Genomic DNA, 14,012 nt, shown 5'->3' with positions numbered 1-14,012 from the left:
CGTCTGCTTGCAGCCCAGCGCCGGCGTGAGTCATTGTCTGGGCTAAACGAAAACACGTGTCCAGCCCCGTACGGGCTCCTCACTCGGCTCGCAGAGGTGCTGGACACTGTAAACAGGGGCGGGGCGGGGGGGGACGATGGGGCCAGCATGGCTGGGCTCTTGGGAGGGCCCCTGTCCCCCCCAGCTCTCTGCACCGGGGGTCCTCCTACCCAACCGCAGCCCAGCCGCTGCAGGAACAGGCCCCCTCCCTCCCCTGAGCACGGCCAGCCCATGGAGCGAGGCAGCACCGGGGCAGGCAGGGGAGGCACAGGGGGCCCAAGGCCAAAGGACCCCCCTGAACCACAGCCAGTCCCAGCTCTCTGAAGCCCTGCCTGCTGGCGGAGCTGCCCGAGGGGCCGGGTGGTAACAGGGACCCCCGGCTGCAGGGAGACACCCGAACAGCCTAAACGCACGTTGCTGTCAGCTGGGGGCTTGTCCCCAGAGCTACGAGGCAGCTGCTTATCACGCTGCACCCCTGCCTGCTCCCACCCGCACCGGGCACAGGGTCCCTCCGACAGCAGCTCCGCTGGCAGCATCCCCGCAGGCATCCCGGGCTGCCGGGAGGTCACCCCAGTATCACAGCGGACCCGTCCCCACGGGGCCTGGACGGCAGCCCGGCTCCGGGGGGTAGAGGGGAGGAGGTCCCACTCCCGCAGCCAGCGCTGGCGCAGGGTCCTGGCACTATGGCCGCCCTGTCCCCCTGCCACCTGGCTGCAGGGTCCGTGCCTGCAGCTCTCCCCCGCCAAACCGGAGGAGCACCGCGCAGCCAAACACCGGCCCCAGCCCCTCGCTCGTGGCTGGTGCGAAGCTGTGCTGCCCTGTGAACTGGGGCAGGGGCTGGGCTGAGTTGGGGGAGCAGAGGCCAGGCCAGGAGCTGCAGTCCTTGCGGTCAGTGGGGTGGGAAGGAGGCCCCGGGGGCCCGCAGATGTCCGCGTTTCACACTTTTGGCTCCCGAGACCTGTGCAAGTTCCTCCCAGGGGGCCACAGGCTGCTGCTGCGATTTCACAATACTGCTGGCGAGCTCGGGGAGGTCTCCCCAGCCAGCAAAGCCCCAGGGCTGCTGCGAATGCTTCCCAGCTGCTGCCGGCCCTGGGAAGCCAAGCTGGTGCTTCTGGCTCTCCGTCCTGCGCTGAGCACAGCAGCCCTTGGAGCAGGCACAGCCGCGCCGCCCACCGGCTCCCGGCAGCTTTGGTCCAGGTCCCAGCTCTGGGTCTAGAGGCACCTCCGGGGCCTGAGCCGTGCGCAGCCAGGGCTGGGAGAAGACACGTGGCCAGCAAACCGTGTACCCCCTCGGGGTGCGGGCCGGGAATGGCACGGGGCCAGGCGCAGGGATGTGCCCAAATTGCACCCGGCCCCAGCTCTTGGCCCCATCAGTTGCTTGGGGCCACCCTTGCCTCCCCCAGCCCCGGAGGCAGAGCCGCTGTGCTGGTACAGCAGCACCAGGAGCAGCCCCGGCCCCGGCGCTTGCGGCTGCTAAAAGCCTCTTCCCCGGTGCCACTGGCGGTGCGGGAACTGCTGCGTCCTCGGAGACAGGGGCAGAGGGACACTGCCACGGTCCCCTCCCACGTAAGACTCTCCTCAGAAAACAGCGCCCAGGACCACACGTCAGCCTGGCCGTCACCTCACCCAGCTTACGGAAAAAGGGAAGAAAAACCAGCTTAAGGGGAAAAAGCCTGATGAAATCCCCCGCAGCTATGGCATCACAGATGGCCCTCGCCTGCCCTGGCTGCGACACCCTGCCGCGGCCCCGTGCCCCCTGCCCTGGTCACCCTGACCCCGAGAGGGTCAGGAACGGGGTGGGATCCGGCCAACCGCGCCCCCGGGGACGCTTGTGCCCACGTCTCCGGTGCGTTCCCAAGTCAGGTGCTGGGGACACGAAGAGGAGGGAGGGTGGCCCCAGGACAGGCTGCCAGTATGGCTGGGCTCCGGGGCCCGGGTCAGACCCGCTCCCCCAGGCACTGGGACGGGCGCCCTGCTCCGGCTGGACACCCCCTCCTCCAGCTGGGGAGCACCGCGGGGGTGGGACGTGAGGCAGAGCAGCAGAGCTGGGGCTCAGGCTCCTCCTCGGCTGCAAACCCAGAGCCCGGATGTCACCAGAGCCCCCAACTCGCCGCAGAAGGTTTCTGTCGCAATTAGGGGCTGGGAGCTAACGGCTGCAGCGGGGCCTGCCTGGGGAACTGCGCACGGGAACTTAGCTGTCTGCCTCCTGAGCTGGGGCTCGCAGCACCCTGTGGTGGCAGTCCCTTGCCACCAGGTGCCACTGCCGAAACACTCGCACCACGCCTGCTGCAGCAGAGCCAACGCTTTACAGGAGATGCCAAGGCCAACTACAGAGCTGGGAGCATTGCCCGGCGCCCCTCGGCCAAGCCCGGGGCACGCACCCGGCTAGGGGCACGCTGGCAGGGCCTGCCCCGGCGCGCCTCGGCCTCCCTCGTCCCTCCGGTCCAGTGCAAAAGTCGGTTAAATAAACTCAATGCCCTCATATTTCACGCTCCCGATCCTGGTCTCGGGCAGGAGGAAGCGCCCGTCCAGTGTGAAGGCCATGATGTAGCTGGCGATCTTGCCGTTGTCCTCTTCCGATTTCAGCGCCACGATGATCTGGTCGTCCGTGTCCGGGATGAACTTGAAGGAGGAGAAGCCGTGGGTGGGGACCACTTCGCCCACACGTCCCACCGTCACGTCCCCGAAGTCCTGGGTGGAGCTCAGCAGCAGGTTGGTGCCTCGCCGCTCGTCCGCCTTCTCACTGTATCGCTCGTGGCTGGCACGGCGCGGCAGGAAGAACCAGCGCTGCAGGGTGTCGCTCCAGGAGGCCGACTCGTGGATCAGGTAACCTGCGGCAGGGAGCGGCGTCTGACGGCACGGGGCAAACGGGGCACCCGCCAGGCTGGGGCGGGACCCTTCCCCGCTCTAAAAGACACCACGGCCAGGGAGGTCACAGCCCCGTGCAGGCGACCACTGCGAACGTTTCCGCCTCCTCCTGCCCCGCTGCCCGTGCAGCAGCCCCCCCAGTCCCTCCCAGAGCCGGCTGGGGGCACCCCGGCACGGCCTCCTCTGCCCGGGGGCCTGGCTGCCAGGCACAGCACCGGCTGAGCCACCCTCCAGCTGCTCGTGGCACAGACAGGAGAGAAAACTGGCCAGGGCAGGCTCTGGCCTCTCCACCAGGATATGGGGAGGTCTCTGGCCTCCAGCATCCTTTAAACCTCACGCCAGTCCCAGGATCTATGGGGAGGGAGACCCCAACCCCGGAGGGAGCGGGACACGGGGCAGCAGGAGGGAGCCTCTCTCAGTACCTGGGGGTCGGATCCCTGCCGCGGCCCTCAGCGCGTTGTAGTTTGCCACCCAGTTCTCATGGCCCACGTCGCCCTTGTAGCCGATGACCTTCACCCACTCGGGGTTCTCGTTCACCACCTCCCCCGTTGTGGTGGTCCACTCCTTGCCCAGTCCCCCCACATAGAGGTGCTCGTCCTTCACCGCCAGCCACTCCGCCTTGAAGCCTGCAGCGGAGAGAATGGCACGAGCCGGGGCTCGGCCAGCACACAGACATCAGAGCGGCCCCCGCTTCCCCGAACGCCACACCAAATGGCCCGGTGCTGGGCACAGCCTTCCCCCACACAGCCAACTGGTCCCCGGGCAGGAATTGTCCCCCAGGCAGGAATTGCCCCCGTCTCGGCCGGGTTTACAGGGTCACAGAAAAGGAGCGCCCACCCCGGCAAGCCGCAAAGAGCCAAGGGCTTCACCGCTCCGCGCCTGCAGGGCAGGACGGGAGAGCTCACCTTTCCCCACTGTGCCGTCCCCGTCCGGGAGGATCACCCAGGGCACCACCTTGTTGCCCTCAATCTGGTAGACCACTCCTGTGCGGTCGTCCACGGCGTACAGCTTCCCATTGAAGACCACCAGCTCGGAGAGCTCCATGCCCCTGCCCTTCTCAGCCAGGTGGGACTGCAGCACACTCTCATCTTTGTCCCATTCCACGGTCACGCTGTCCCCGCTGTCCGACAGCACCAGGTAGCCCTTCTTCAGGTAACTGAACCAGGTGTGCTCCTCAGAGCTCCGGGACTGCGTGTCCAGGTCCGCAATGACTCCGATGCGGTAGCGCACGCCCTCGGGGTTTCTCTGGGGTGGGGACAGTGGGTAGGTGTCATTGTAGCGGTCCCCTGCCTGCAGGCTGAGCTGCCAGTTGTGAGGGTTGGGTGGGCCGTGCCGTGCCGGGGAGGACCGGTGCAGGCAGAAGAGCAGCAGCACAAATCCCACGCAGGCCGACGACAGCACGATGGCCTTCCAGCGCAGTCGGAAGCGGGGGTCAGCACCCTTGGTCATGGACGCGAGGACAGGCAGACCACCCACGCTGATCCGGAGGGGGCTCATAGACTCATGGCAGGGCGGGATGGGCATCAGACTGGGGGCGAGGAGAACCTGGTGGCAAAGAGGGGAGGAAGCAGGTCAGAGAACTGGAGCCTGGTGCTGCACTGAGCTCGGAGGGCGGCAGGGCACAGCCACGAGGGAGAGGCGAGGGGCCCCATCCCCTCCCCTGCAGCAGGAGAAGGTGCTGCCGCCTTGCGCAGGGAAGAGCCGGCATGCCAAGGGGGCTGCTTTGCTGCCGGAGCCACTCTCGGCCCCTTCTCACCCCGCCTCTGCGCTCCCCGACCAGAACGAGCCCCAGCGCGTCGGCAGGCACGCACGACCAACTCAGCACCTCTACCTGCTCCAGGGTCCGCAGCAGCCCAGGCAGGGAGCCGAGGCACCCCAGCCCGGGGCGAGCCCCTGGGCCCCACGTTGGGGTGTCCTGCTGAGCAGCGTCCCCGCACAGCCCCGGGGAAGGAGGAGGTTCCCCTCCAGCGGCGAGGATGACCCTTGCTGCCTCTGGAGCGGCTGGCTGGGAACTGGAGCTCCTGCGGCCCCTGGGAACCGGCCCTGCTGGTGAGTGGTGACTGTGTCCCCAGGTCCCCACGGGAGACACGTGGCAGCTCCACCCGAGCAGGATGCCAGCGCCTGAGCAGGAAGCGCAGCGCCCGGGTCCAAGGGACGAACACCCCGACCTGCCCAGCCTTAAAGTCACAGCAGCCCCCCCCACCCCGCCGGGCCTGCCCACGGTCGCAGCGTCTCCTCCGGGCAGGACTCGCACGTGGGTACCCTCAGCCCCCCTGGGCCGTGCCCACCCGCAGGGCCAGGGCGCCGGCAGCGCCTCTCCCTGCCACCTCCCTCCGTGCAGCACGAGGGACGCGGCAGCTCCCCGGGCTCCTGCAGACGGGTGCTCCGGGCAGCGCAGGGTGCGGGGAGCAAGCAGCTCCCCGCGACTGGGAGCTGCTCCGGCGCCACCCACTCTCACCCTGTGCCACGCAGCCCCGGGCAAGGACACCCCGCTGGGCAGCGGCCCCCCCCCCCCAGCCCGGGGCGGGGCAGAGGGGTCCCCAGCCGCCGGCCCAGGGCTGTCCCCAAAGGGCCGGCCACCGGCCGCGGTGGGGCCCGGGGCCTGGCGCTGGGACGGGCCGGGCTCCCCGCAGGCGGCCGCGCCGCGGGGCCCTCAATGTCCCTTTCAGCAGCCCGAGGTGCGAACAGAGGCCGCATTGAGCGTGGGGGGCCGAGCCCCGGGCAGGCGGCTGCGCTCCCAGCCGCGGCCGGGACACGGGGGAGCCCGTGAGGGACGCGGCTGCTCGCCCCGGGGCCCCGCTGCAGCGGGGGACGGACCCCGCGGGGAGGGGAGAGCCCCTCCGTCCTGCCGGGACCGCAGAGCATCGCCCTCGGCAGGGCCCCGCGGACCCCGCTCCGCGCACTGGCCCCCACCGCGGCGGTAGGGACCCCAGCGCCGCCCCGAGCACGGTCACGGGGACCCCCGGTCCCCCGGGGCACGGACAACGGGGACACCCGGCCCTCCCCGGGCACGGACAACGGGGACACCCCGGCCCCCCCCCGGGCGCGTCCTTGGGGACCCCCGAGCCCCTTCCCCGAGCGCGCTGCCGGGAAGGCGGCGCACCGCCCGGCCTGAGCGGGGCCTCGAGGACCCCCGCGCCCCCGGGACCCCCCGCACCCCCGCCCCGGGGCACAGCCCCGAGGACCCCGACGCTCCCGCCCCAGCAGGGCGCTTGGGGCCCGCGGTGCTCCCGCCCCAGCCCGGCGGGGACTCCCGCGCTGCAGGCGCGGCCCAGCCCGGCCTTAGGGCCCGAGCGCCGCCCGGGCCCCGCGCCCGCCCCAGCCCCCCGCTGTCCCGGCGCCCCGGCCCCCCGCTGTCCCGGCGCCCCGCTGTCCCCGCTCACCGCGGCGCCGCCCGAGCGCAGCCGCCCGCCTCCCCCGCCGCCGCGCGCAGCCGCCGCCGCCGCCGTCGCCTACAGCTCCCGGCAGGCCCCGCGCGCCGCCACGGCAGCCGGCAGCGGCCAAACCGCCGCGGCCGAGAGCGAACTACAACTCCCGGCGCGCCGCCGCCCGCACCGCGCCGCGGGGGCTGCTGGGGGCTGCAGTCCGCCCCGCGGCCCGCTCCGCTCCGCGCCCGAAGCGGGCCTGGCCCGGCGGGAAGGGCCCGGCCAGCCCCGACCGCAGCCGGCCCCCCTCCCGCGCACGGGAGGTTGGAGCCCAGCGACGGCGGGCCGCGGTGCGGGGGCCGAGCCGGTCGTGCGGCCCAGTCCCCGGTGGGCCCAGCCCCCGGTGCGCACGACCCCGGTGCAGCCCCCGGTGCCGGCAGGCCCCCCGGCGAGCCCGCGGCTCCTCCTGCCACGCCTGCGCTGTCCCGGCCGTGCCCCGTGGCCCCCCGCCGCTCGGGGCGCGGGGACGGACCCTGCGGGACGCGTGTGCGTGCCTGGCTGCCAGCGGCCACCCGCGAACGGCCCGGCGCTGGCCGGGGCCGGGCAGGCTCCGGTGCCCCCGGCCCTGGGGAACGGCTGGCGGCTGTCGCGGCGTGGGGCGGGGCCCTGCCCCGGCGCGGAGCTGCGGCCGCCGCGGTCCCGGGCTCCGGAGACACTTCCCAGCAGTGCCGCCCCCGTTCCCCACCTCGGGCCAGCACCGGCCGCGGGCCGGGAGCACACACGGTTAACTCCGTCTCTGGCAGGGGGAGGGCTGCGCGCCCCGTCCCGTCCCGCTCCTCCGCTGCCTCCTTCGCTTTCTAGAAAGTGCGTTTCCGCCCGGGCCGGCGGAGGGGAGGGGAGGCCGGCGGAGCGGGAGGCAGCCGGGCCGCCGCGGGCAGGCTCTGCCCCGCGCCCGGGGGCTGGCTGCGGGGCGATGCTGTAGGGAAGGACGGGCAGCGCCAGGAGGGAGCAGCCCTGCCCCGAGGTAGGCGGGGGGCGGGTTCGGGGGGGGCCCCCGCAGGCCCGGGGACCGGCGCCCCGGAGCTGCGCCCCGTCGCGTACCCGGCTGCGGGTGCGGGCGGCGGCGGGGGCTGCGGCTCCGGTGCGGGGTCACCCCGGAGGCGGCTCCGCCTCGGCAGGCACGCGGGCCCCCTGGGGCACCTCCCGGGAGGGAGACCGGTCCCTCCCCCTGCTCCGGGTGAGGACCCTGCCCTGCCTGCGGCGGGGACCGCAGGGCCGAGCCTCTGGGTGCTCTGAGGGCGCAGCCCGACCCGCAGCAGCTCCGGGAGCACGGAGGGGCTTGGTGCTGCAGCCTGCGGCGCAGGCTGGGCCCCGCACAGATCCACCGCGGCCCCCCAGCCCTCCCTCAGCCGTGTGCCCGAAAAGCCGGTCCCCACAGCCAGGGCTGGGCCACCCCTCGCGCGTCTGCAGGGGTCGCGGTGGCCGCTGGGGTCCCCAGCGCGACGCCTGGCCGGGGCTGCCGGTGCCGCCGGGGCTGCCGGTGCCGCAGGAGCTGGGGGGCTGCGACCTCCCCACCGGTCCTTGGCCGCGGCCGCCCCGGGCAGCTCCCACCCTGCTGCCCGCCGGGTCTGCACGGCTCCGGGGGTGCAAACAGCTCTGCGACCGTCCCAGCCGCTGCAGCAGCAGGCGGGGGGGGCCGGCCCACCAGCATGTCCCTGGACGCCCGAGGGAGTCCCAGCTCCGGGCGCTGCGGCTCGGGGAGGGCTGCGTCCACCACCCTGAGCGGGGAGGGCGCGGTGGGCGTGCGGGTCCTGCTGCCTCCGTGCTGCCCCGCTGCTCTGAGCCCCCTCATCCCTCCCCTGCGGTTTGCTCTTGTTTCATCCTGGTCTTTATCGCTGCCTGGAATGTAGTTCAGGATGTTTTGACTTGCAGTCCCAAGGCTTTAGCAGCCGCTGAATTTAAATCTCCAAACCGCTCCTGGAGAGCATCCAACCCCGATAGGAAAAACAGCGTCCCTTCAGCAGGGCTGCATATGCCCATGTGCACGCGGGCACCTCCCGCCCCACGCGCCTGCGGCGTGCAGGAGGAGACACGCACTCGGAGGCGCGCTTGCTTCCATTTCCAGCCCTACGACAGCCTGGGAAGCGCACTGCCTTTCTCGGTGGGAATATCCTGGTGAAGGATTTCTTCTCCCTGTGGAGCAGTTGCCTGCAAAGCTGTGTTTTCCCCAGGGCTGAGCCTGCTGCGAGTCCCAGGGGAATATCTGGTTTGACAGTCCCAGAGCTGAGGGAAAGCCACAGGCTTCCCAAACCCCCGGCGGGCTGCGTGCCACGCTCACTGGCATGTGGCTGGCACAGCTGGAGGCCAAGCCGGGTGAAGAGAGCCAGGGCCAAGGCTCCCCTGGATGATATCTGCTCACAAGCCCCTGGCCGGGCAGCTCCATTGCCTCCACCCCTGTGTCCGCTTCTCCCCTGCCCGCGGAGCAGAGCGCGAGTGCGGGCAGGCACCGGGCCAGGGCGCGGGCAGGGAGGATGCAGTGCCAGGCTGCCCACAGCCCTGCCTCTCCCCATACCCAGCAGTGGCAGTGGGACGTGGGCTGAGACACAGGGCAAGGGGGGGGGACAGAGGCAGGGGGGACACAGGCGCCCAGGAAGCGCGTGAGGGGACGGGCCCTTTGCAGAGGGTGTGAGCAGCGGGAAAGCCCTTCGCAGTCTTTCCCCATCCCTCTGCCCCTTCCCGGCCCCAGCGAACGTGACTCATAAGCCAGGCATCCATCCTGGCCTCGAACGCTTTCCGCGCCCACTGCCGGAGCACGCCTGCCCGCCTGGTCCCCGGACCCTGCCAGCCCCCGCGCTTGGGGGACAACAGGGACGGCCTGCCTGGGGGCTGGCCCAGCCTGGCGATCACTGACGGGGGACCCCAGTGCTCAGAGAGCAGGCTTGCACCAAAACAGCAGGATTCCGCTCCAAGCCCCTTCCCCGTGGCCTGGCCCACCCCCAGGACACGGGGCTGTGCTGCGTGGGGCCCTTTGCCCCTTGGGGCAGGCGCTCCAGGATGCCGGCAGAGCCCGGCCAGACAGCACGGGGGGAGGCTGTTTGGGAGAGACAGGAGCCGGGTGAGCAGCCTTCCCCATCCCGGCGCTGCAGGGTGTGGGACCAGGCAGCCCACGCCCGCGGCCCTGTGCCCATCTGGTCATGCCCCGGCACCGCCTCGGACCCTGCTGCCGCAGGATGCCGAGCAGCCGGGCAGTGCCACACGCATGTTTGGCCATGGCTGTCCTGGCGCCTTCGGGGCTGCAGGGCACGGTGCTGTGTGCCCGGCCCCACACGGCTGTGATAAGGCAGGGAAGGGCAGCGGAGCCGCGCGGGTTGGGCCATGGTGCCACCGGCTACTGCAAATATTAGCTTTGGCCCCACGCAGGATGTGGGCTCCCAGGAAGGTTTCTCCCCGTGGTGGCTGGCTCCTAGCTCGCATCCACGTCTCCAGAGAAGCGGGTCTTGTCTCCTTGCAAACCCTCAGACCAAGGTCCCAGGCACAGGGGTGGGGGCCGAGGGCTGGCAGCTCCTGGGGCACAGGAGTCCCTTTCAGGGGGTCTGCACAGCGGGCATCCTTGCAGGCCCTGGGGAGGGAGGAGGGATGCAGATCCTCTCCCGGGCAGGTCTGGGATCTCCCACAACGGGCAGGGCCGTACCCCGACATTTGCCCCGTGGCATCTGGAGCTGCCTGCAATTTTCCCAGGTGCTGACAGTCCGAGTTGCAGCTCCTGGGCATCCGTGGGAGGCAGCTGGAGCGGGGCTGAGTAGGAGCAGCAGTGCTCGGCCCAGGGTTTGGACAGGGCTGCTCCATTCCACCCTCGGCTCCCCAGGTAATCCCCTCTTCCACGCGTGCCAGGTGTCTGGGGGCTGCACGGCCCCAGCTCCCAGCTTGTTGGTGAGCCCAGAGCCCCTGCGCTGCCCCAAACGCGGGTCTCCCCGGGTGCTCCCTGCAGCGTCACCGAGGCACACGGCCCAGCTAAAAGCAGCTGTTTAGGTACGGATGGTCCTTGCAGCTGCAAGAGATGTGTGTGCCCGCGGTGCGGGCTCTGCTGGGCAAGGGCTGGTGCAAGAGCAGCCTTTTGGGGCTGGAAGCACAGCTGTGCCCCGCCCGGGGCTGCATGGCGCACCAGGTCCTGTCCGGGGACAGCGCGGGGCACAGCCAGGCTGGCACGGCAGCTCCTGGCTCTGCCAGGCCCTGACACCCCCCTCAGCCGTTCCCGGCATCTCGCAGGGCACCGCCGCAGCATGGAGGGGCTTTGGGCGCTCGGTGTCCTGCTGCTCTCCTGCCTGCTGCTGCTCTGCCCCGTGGGGAGCCAGACCAGCCCCAGCCCCGACCAGCATTTGCAGACGGACCCCGAGGAGGCACCGTCCCAACACCACGCTGCCAGGTGAGGGGACCCCGGGGCCGGGGCGTTTCACAGCGGGGGACGGGGCAGCCCTGGCACCGCAAAGGGCCCCGGCTCCCACCCGTAGCTCCCTGTTGCGCTTTGCTTTCTGCCCTCCCCAGGGCCACGCGGGAGCAGAAGGCCGGCAGTGCCCAGGAGGGGCTGCCCCCGCGGCCCCGCTGCGTCCGCTGCTGTGAGCCGCCCGACCAGCGCTTCTCCTACCCCCAGTACCAGCCCCTGCCTCAGATCAACATGACCATCCTGAAAGGTGAGGGCTGGGGGGCCCCGTGCCGTGGCACTGCCCGTGGCCACCGTGGCCAAACCTGCAGCCCAGACACCCCATGCTGCCAGGCACCACGAGCCTGCCTGGTCTGCCAGCATCACTCCAGGGCCAGCGCCAAGCTGGGCTCCCAGTGCCGGCTCGCTGGGGTGCCAGTCTCGCACAAACTGGGAGCAAGAAGCTGGGGCTGGTGCCTGTGGTCCAGCGCCCTGCACGGGCAGAGGAGCGGTGGGCCTGGGACACCCCGGGGCATGAGCTGCTCCCGCTCCCGTGGCCTCTGGGCAGCGGCTTTGGGGGCAGCAGCAGAGCCCAGGGAGGGGGCAGGGGCTGGGGGGAGTCCCTGCTGTCCCCATCCCCTTCTGTCAGGCAAAGGGGCTTCCACGGCGCCGGGTTTAGAGATGGCACCACCTCTGACAGCACAACTGTCCCTCCTGCTTCACCCAGGCGAGAAGGGGGACCGTGGCGAGCGAGGCATGCAGGGCAAGTTTGGCAAGACGGGGGTGGCCGGCAGCAGGGGCCACACGGGGCCCAAGGGACAGAAGGGCAGCGTGGGTGCCCCGGGGGAGCGCTGCAAGAGCCACTACGCTGCCTTCTCGGTGGGCCGCAAGAAACCCCTGCACAGCAACGACTACTACCAGACCCTCATCTTCGACACGGAGTTTGTCAACCTCTACGACCACTTCAACATGTTCACCGGCAAGTTTTACTGCTACGTCCCCGGGATCTACTACTTCAGCCTCAACGTGCACACCTGGAACCAGAAGGAGACATACCTGCACATCATGCGCAACGGGGTGGAGGTGGTGATCCTCTACGCCCAGGTGAGCGACCGCAGCATCATGCAGAGCCAGAGCGTCATGCTGGAGCTGCAGGAGCAGGACGAGGTCTGGGTGCGGCTCTACAAGGGCGAGCGCGAGAACGCCGTCTTCAGCGATGAGTACGACACTTACATCACCTTCAGTGGCCATCTCATCAAGTACAGCGGGGATCCCTGAGCGCCCGCTCCCCCCTGCTCCCCCTCGCTGGGGCAGGTGTCGGAGGAGCCCCTGCGGCCCCCTCGTCCCGGGCATGCTACCCGCCATTAAGCTGTTAGCCCTGCTATGTGCCGCTACCCCCAGCAGCTGCCCCAGTGTGTGAATACCCCCCCAGCTCCTGGAGGCCGGTGGCTGCACCTGGAGGAGTCGGAGCCATGTCCAGCCTCCGCTGCAGTTGTGACCGGGGAAGCAGCTGCTCACCCGGGGCCGGCAGGGAGCTCACCCCCGCCTGTGCCTGCTTCAGAGCTGGCTTTGCTGGGGCACAGGGGTTCATGGCTGTGAGCTGGCACCGGCCGAACGGGTTTGACGGCCGGTGCCCTGGTGCGAGACAGCATGAACGCATGCACCGTGTTCCTCCCTTGCCCCGCTCGCACTGTGCCGTGTTCCTCCCTTGCCCCGCTCGCACTGTGCCGTGCTCTGCAGGCTCCTCCTGGAAAAGGGCAGAGGGTGCTCAGCATCCAGCAGGGAAGGCAACAAAACCACTAAGGGCCCCTCTTCCCTTCTGCAGAGCTGGCTCCCAACGGTGCGGATGTTGCAGCACGGCGCTGGGCACCCTCTGGGCTGACGCTTCCGCCAAGCGCTCCCGCGGGGGAGCGGATTGCATCAGTTCCCCGCTGCAAGTCCCCGTCACAGTTCCCCCCACCGCAGCCTCTGCTCGGTGCCAACGCTGCCGAGGAGGGGCTGGCTCCCCACTGGCAGCCCTGGGTGCGGGGCCTTTGGCCTCAGCTGCTTCCTCTTCAGTTAGGTTATCTGCTGCCCAGGCTTTGTATTTTTGTAGATGCAATAGCAGAGCGGGGCCTGGGGCAGCGTGCTGCCCGCGCCCTCTGTACAGCTTCTGACCACATTAAACACCCCACGATTTCAAGTCCTACTCACTCTTTCAGCGCGTCCTCTTGCTTTGTGCGTGCGGGGGCTCCAAGAGGCTCAGGGCAGGTTCCCACTCCTGGGGTGCAGGGGGTCCCCAAGAGCCATGGGCTGGCACGGTGCTGCTGAGCTGGTGGTGAGAAGGGAAAGGAAGGGAAGGGCAGACCGTCCCCGGAGAGGCAGGGAGACACAAGCTGGGCTCCATGAGCGCCGACTGCTCCCTCAGGGCCTGGGAGCTGGGAGCTGAGTGCAGTAACAGACCCGTCAGCCTGCGAGCAGGGCAGGCGGGGGTGGTGGCCGGGTTTACCAAGAGTCCGGATCATCCGGCAAGTCTGCGGTGATGAGGCAGGTCTGAGGTCAAGCTGGGAAGCCAGTGGGTCAGGGTCCAGTTTCGGTGGGTCCATGGCTGGGCAGGGCTGCAGCTGGAGACCAGCATCCCCCAGCACAGCAGGGAAAGGAGGGAGGGCTCACGGCTGAGCTTACACAGAGCCCCAGCCCCACGGGTGGGGGCCCAGGTGAGGCCGGGCTAGGGCTGGCGGCACCCTCAGGGCCCTGGCACTGCTGTCCCCATGGGCTGGCCCCAGGGACCCTGCAGGAGGGACCCTGCTCATGGCCAGCCCAGGGCCCCATCCCAGCCCTGCGGTGGGGGCAAAGCCCCGCGGCAGCACCCAGCCCCTCTGGGCAGCAGGGCTGGGGCTGCGGGTGCTGCTGGCACACGGCACGAGGGGAGGGCTGCCTGCTGCGGGGCGGCCGCCACCCAGGTACCGGCTCTGTCCCAGTCTGCACAGCAGGGCCTGCAGGTGCAACGTGACACGTTGCATCCCGGCACACACGTCCCATCCCAGGACACACAGTCTGTCCCGGGACATGTGGCCCCATCCCAGGACACACAGTCTATCCCGGGACACACAGTCTATCCTGGGAGATGTGGCCCTGTCCCCGGACACACGTCCCATCCCAGGACACACAGTCTGTCCCGGGACATGTGGCCCCATCCCAGGACACACAGTCTATCCCGGGACACACAGTCTATCCTGGGAGATGTGGCCCTGTCCCCGGACACACGTCCCATCCCAGGACACACAGTCTGTCCCGGGACATGTGGCCCCATCCCAGGACACACAGTCTATCCCGGGACACAC

At 70.3% G+C, this 14,012-nt stretch overlaps 2 protein-coding genes across 6 annotated transcripts; one reads left to right on the top strand and one right to left on the bottom strand.

The window, feature by feature from the left end:
- Positions 1-2,306: 2,306 nt before the first annotated feature.
- On the bottom strand, positions 2,307-7,152 carry CANT1 (calcium activated nucleotidase 1). Of its 5 annotated transcripts, none has more exons than XM_075518828.1 (4): positions 6,827-6,961; positions 3,813-4,452; positions 3,330-3,563; positions 2,307-2,870 (listed from the first exon to the last, which is right to left on the bottom strand). In XM_075518828.1, exons 2-4 carry the CDS (start codon positions 4,429-4,431, stop codon positions 2,500-2,502), a joined length of 1,224 nt encoding a protein of 407 aa, XP_075374943.1. In that variant the 5' UTR covers positions 4,432-4,452; positions 6,827-6,961; the 3' UTR covers positions 2,307-2,499. The 5 variants fall into 5 exon arrangements, with proteins under 5 accessions (XP_075374943.1, XP_075374941.1, XP_075374944.1 ...); XM_075518826.1 differs by lacking the exon at positions 6,827-6,961 and adding an exon at positions 7,018-7,152 and having other exon boundaries at positions 2,308-2,870; XM_075518829.1 differs by having other exon boundaries at positions 2,308-2,870; positions 3,330-3,533; positions 6,827-6,974.
- Positions 7,150-12,389, top strand: C1QTNF1 (C1q and TNF related 1). Its single transcript, XM_075518847.1, has 4 exons — positions 7,150-7,296; positions 10,539-10,695; positions 10,815-10,960; positions 11,417-12,389. Exons 2-4 carry the CDS (start codon positions 10,553-10,555, stop codon positions 11,965-11,967), a joined length of 840 nt encoding a protein of 279 aa, XP_075374962.1. The 5' UTR covers positions 7,150-7,296; positions 10,539-10,552; the 3' UTR covers positions 11,968-12,389.
- The last annotated feature ends 1,623 nt before the right edge of the window (positions 12,390-14,012 follow it).

Source organism: Mycteria americana, chromosome 16 (genome assembly GCF_035582795.1).
Source record: "Mycteria americana isolate JAX WOST 10 ecotype Jacksonville Zoo and Gardens chromosome 16, USCA_MyAme_1.0, whole genome shotgun sequence".
In the NCBI taxonomy this organism is placed as follows: domain Eukaryota; kingdom Metazoa; phylum Chordata; class Aves; order Ciconiiformes; family Ciconiidae; genus Mycteria; species Mycteria americana.
This window is presented reverse-complemented; position numbering and strand designations above follow the sequence as displayed.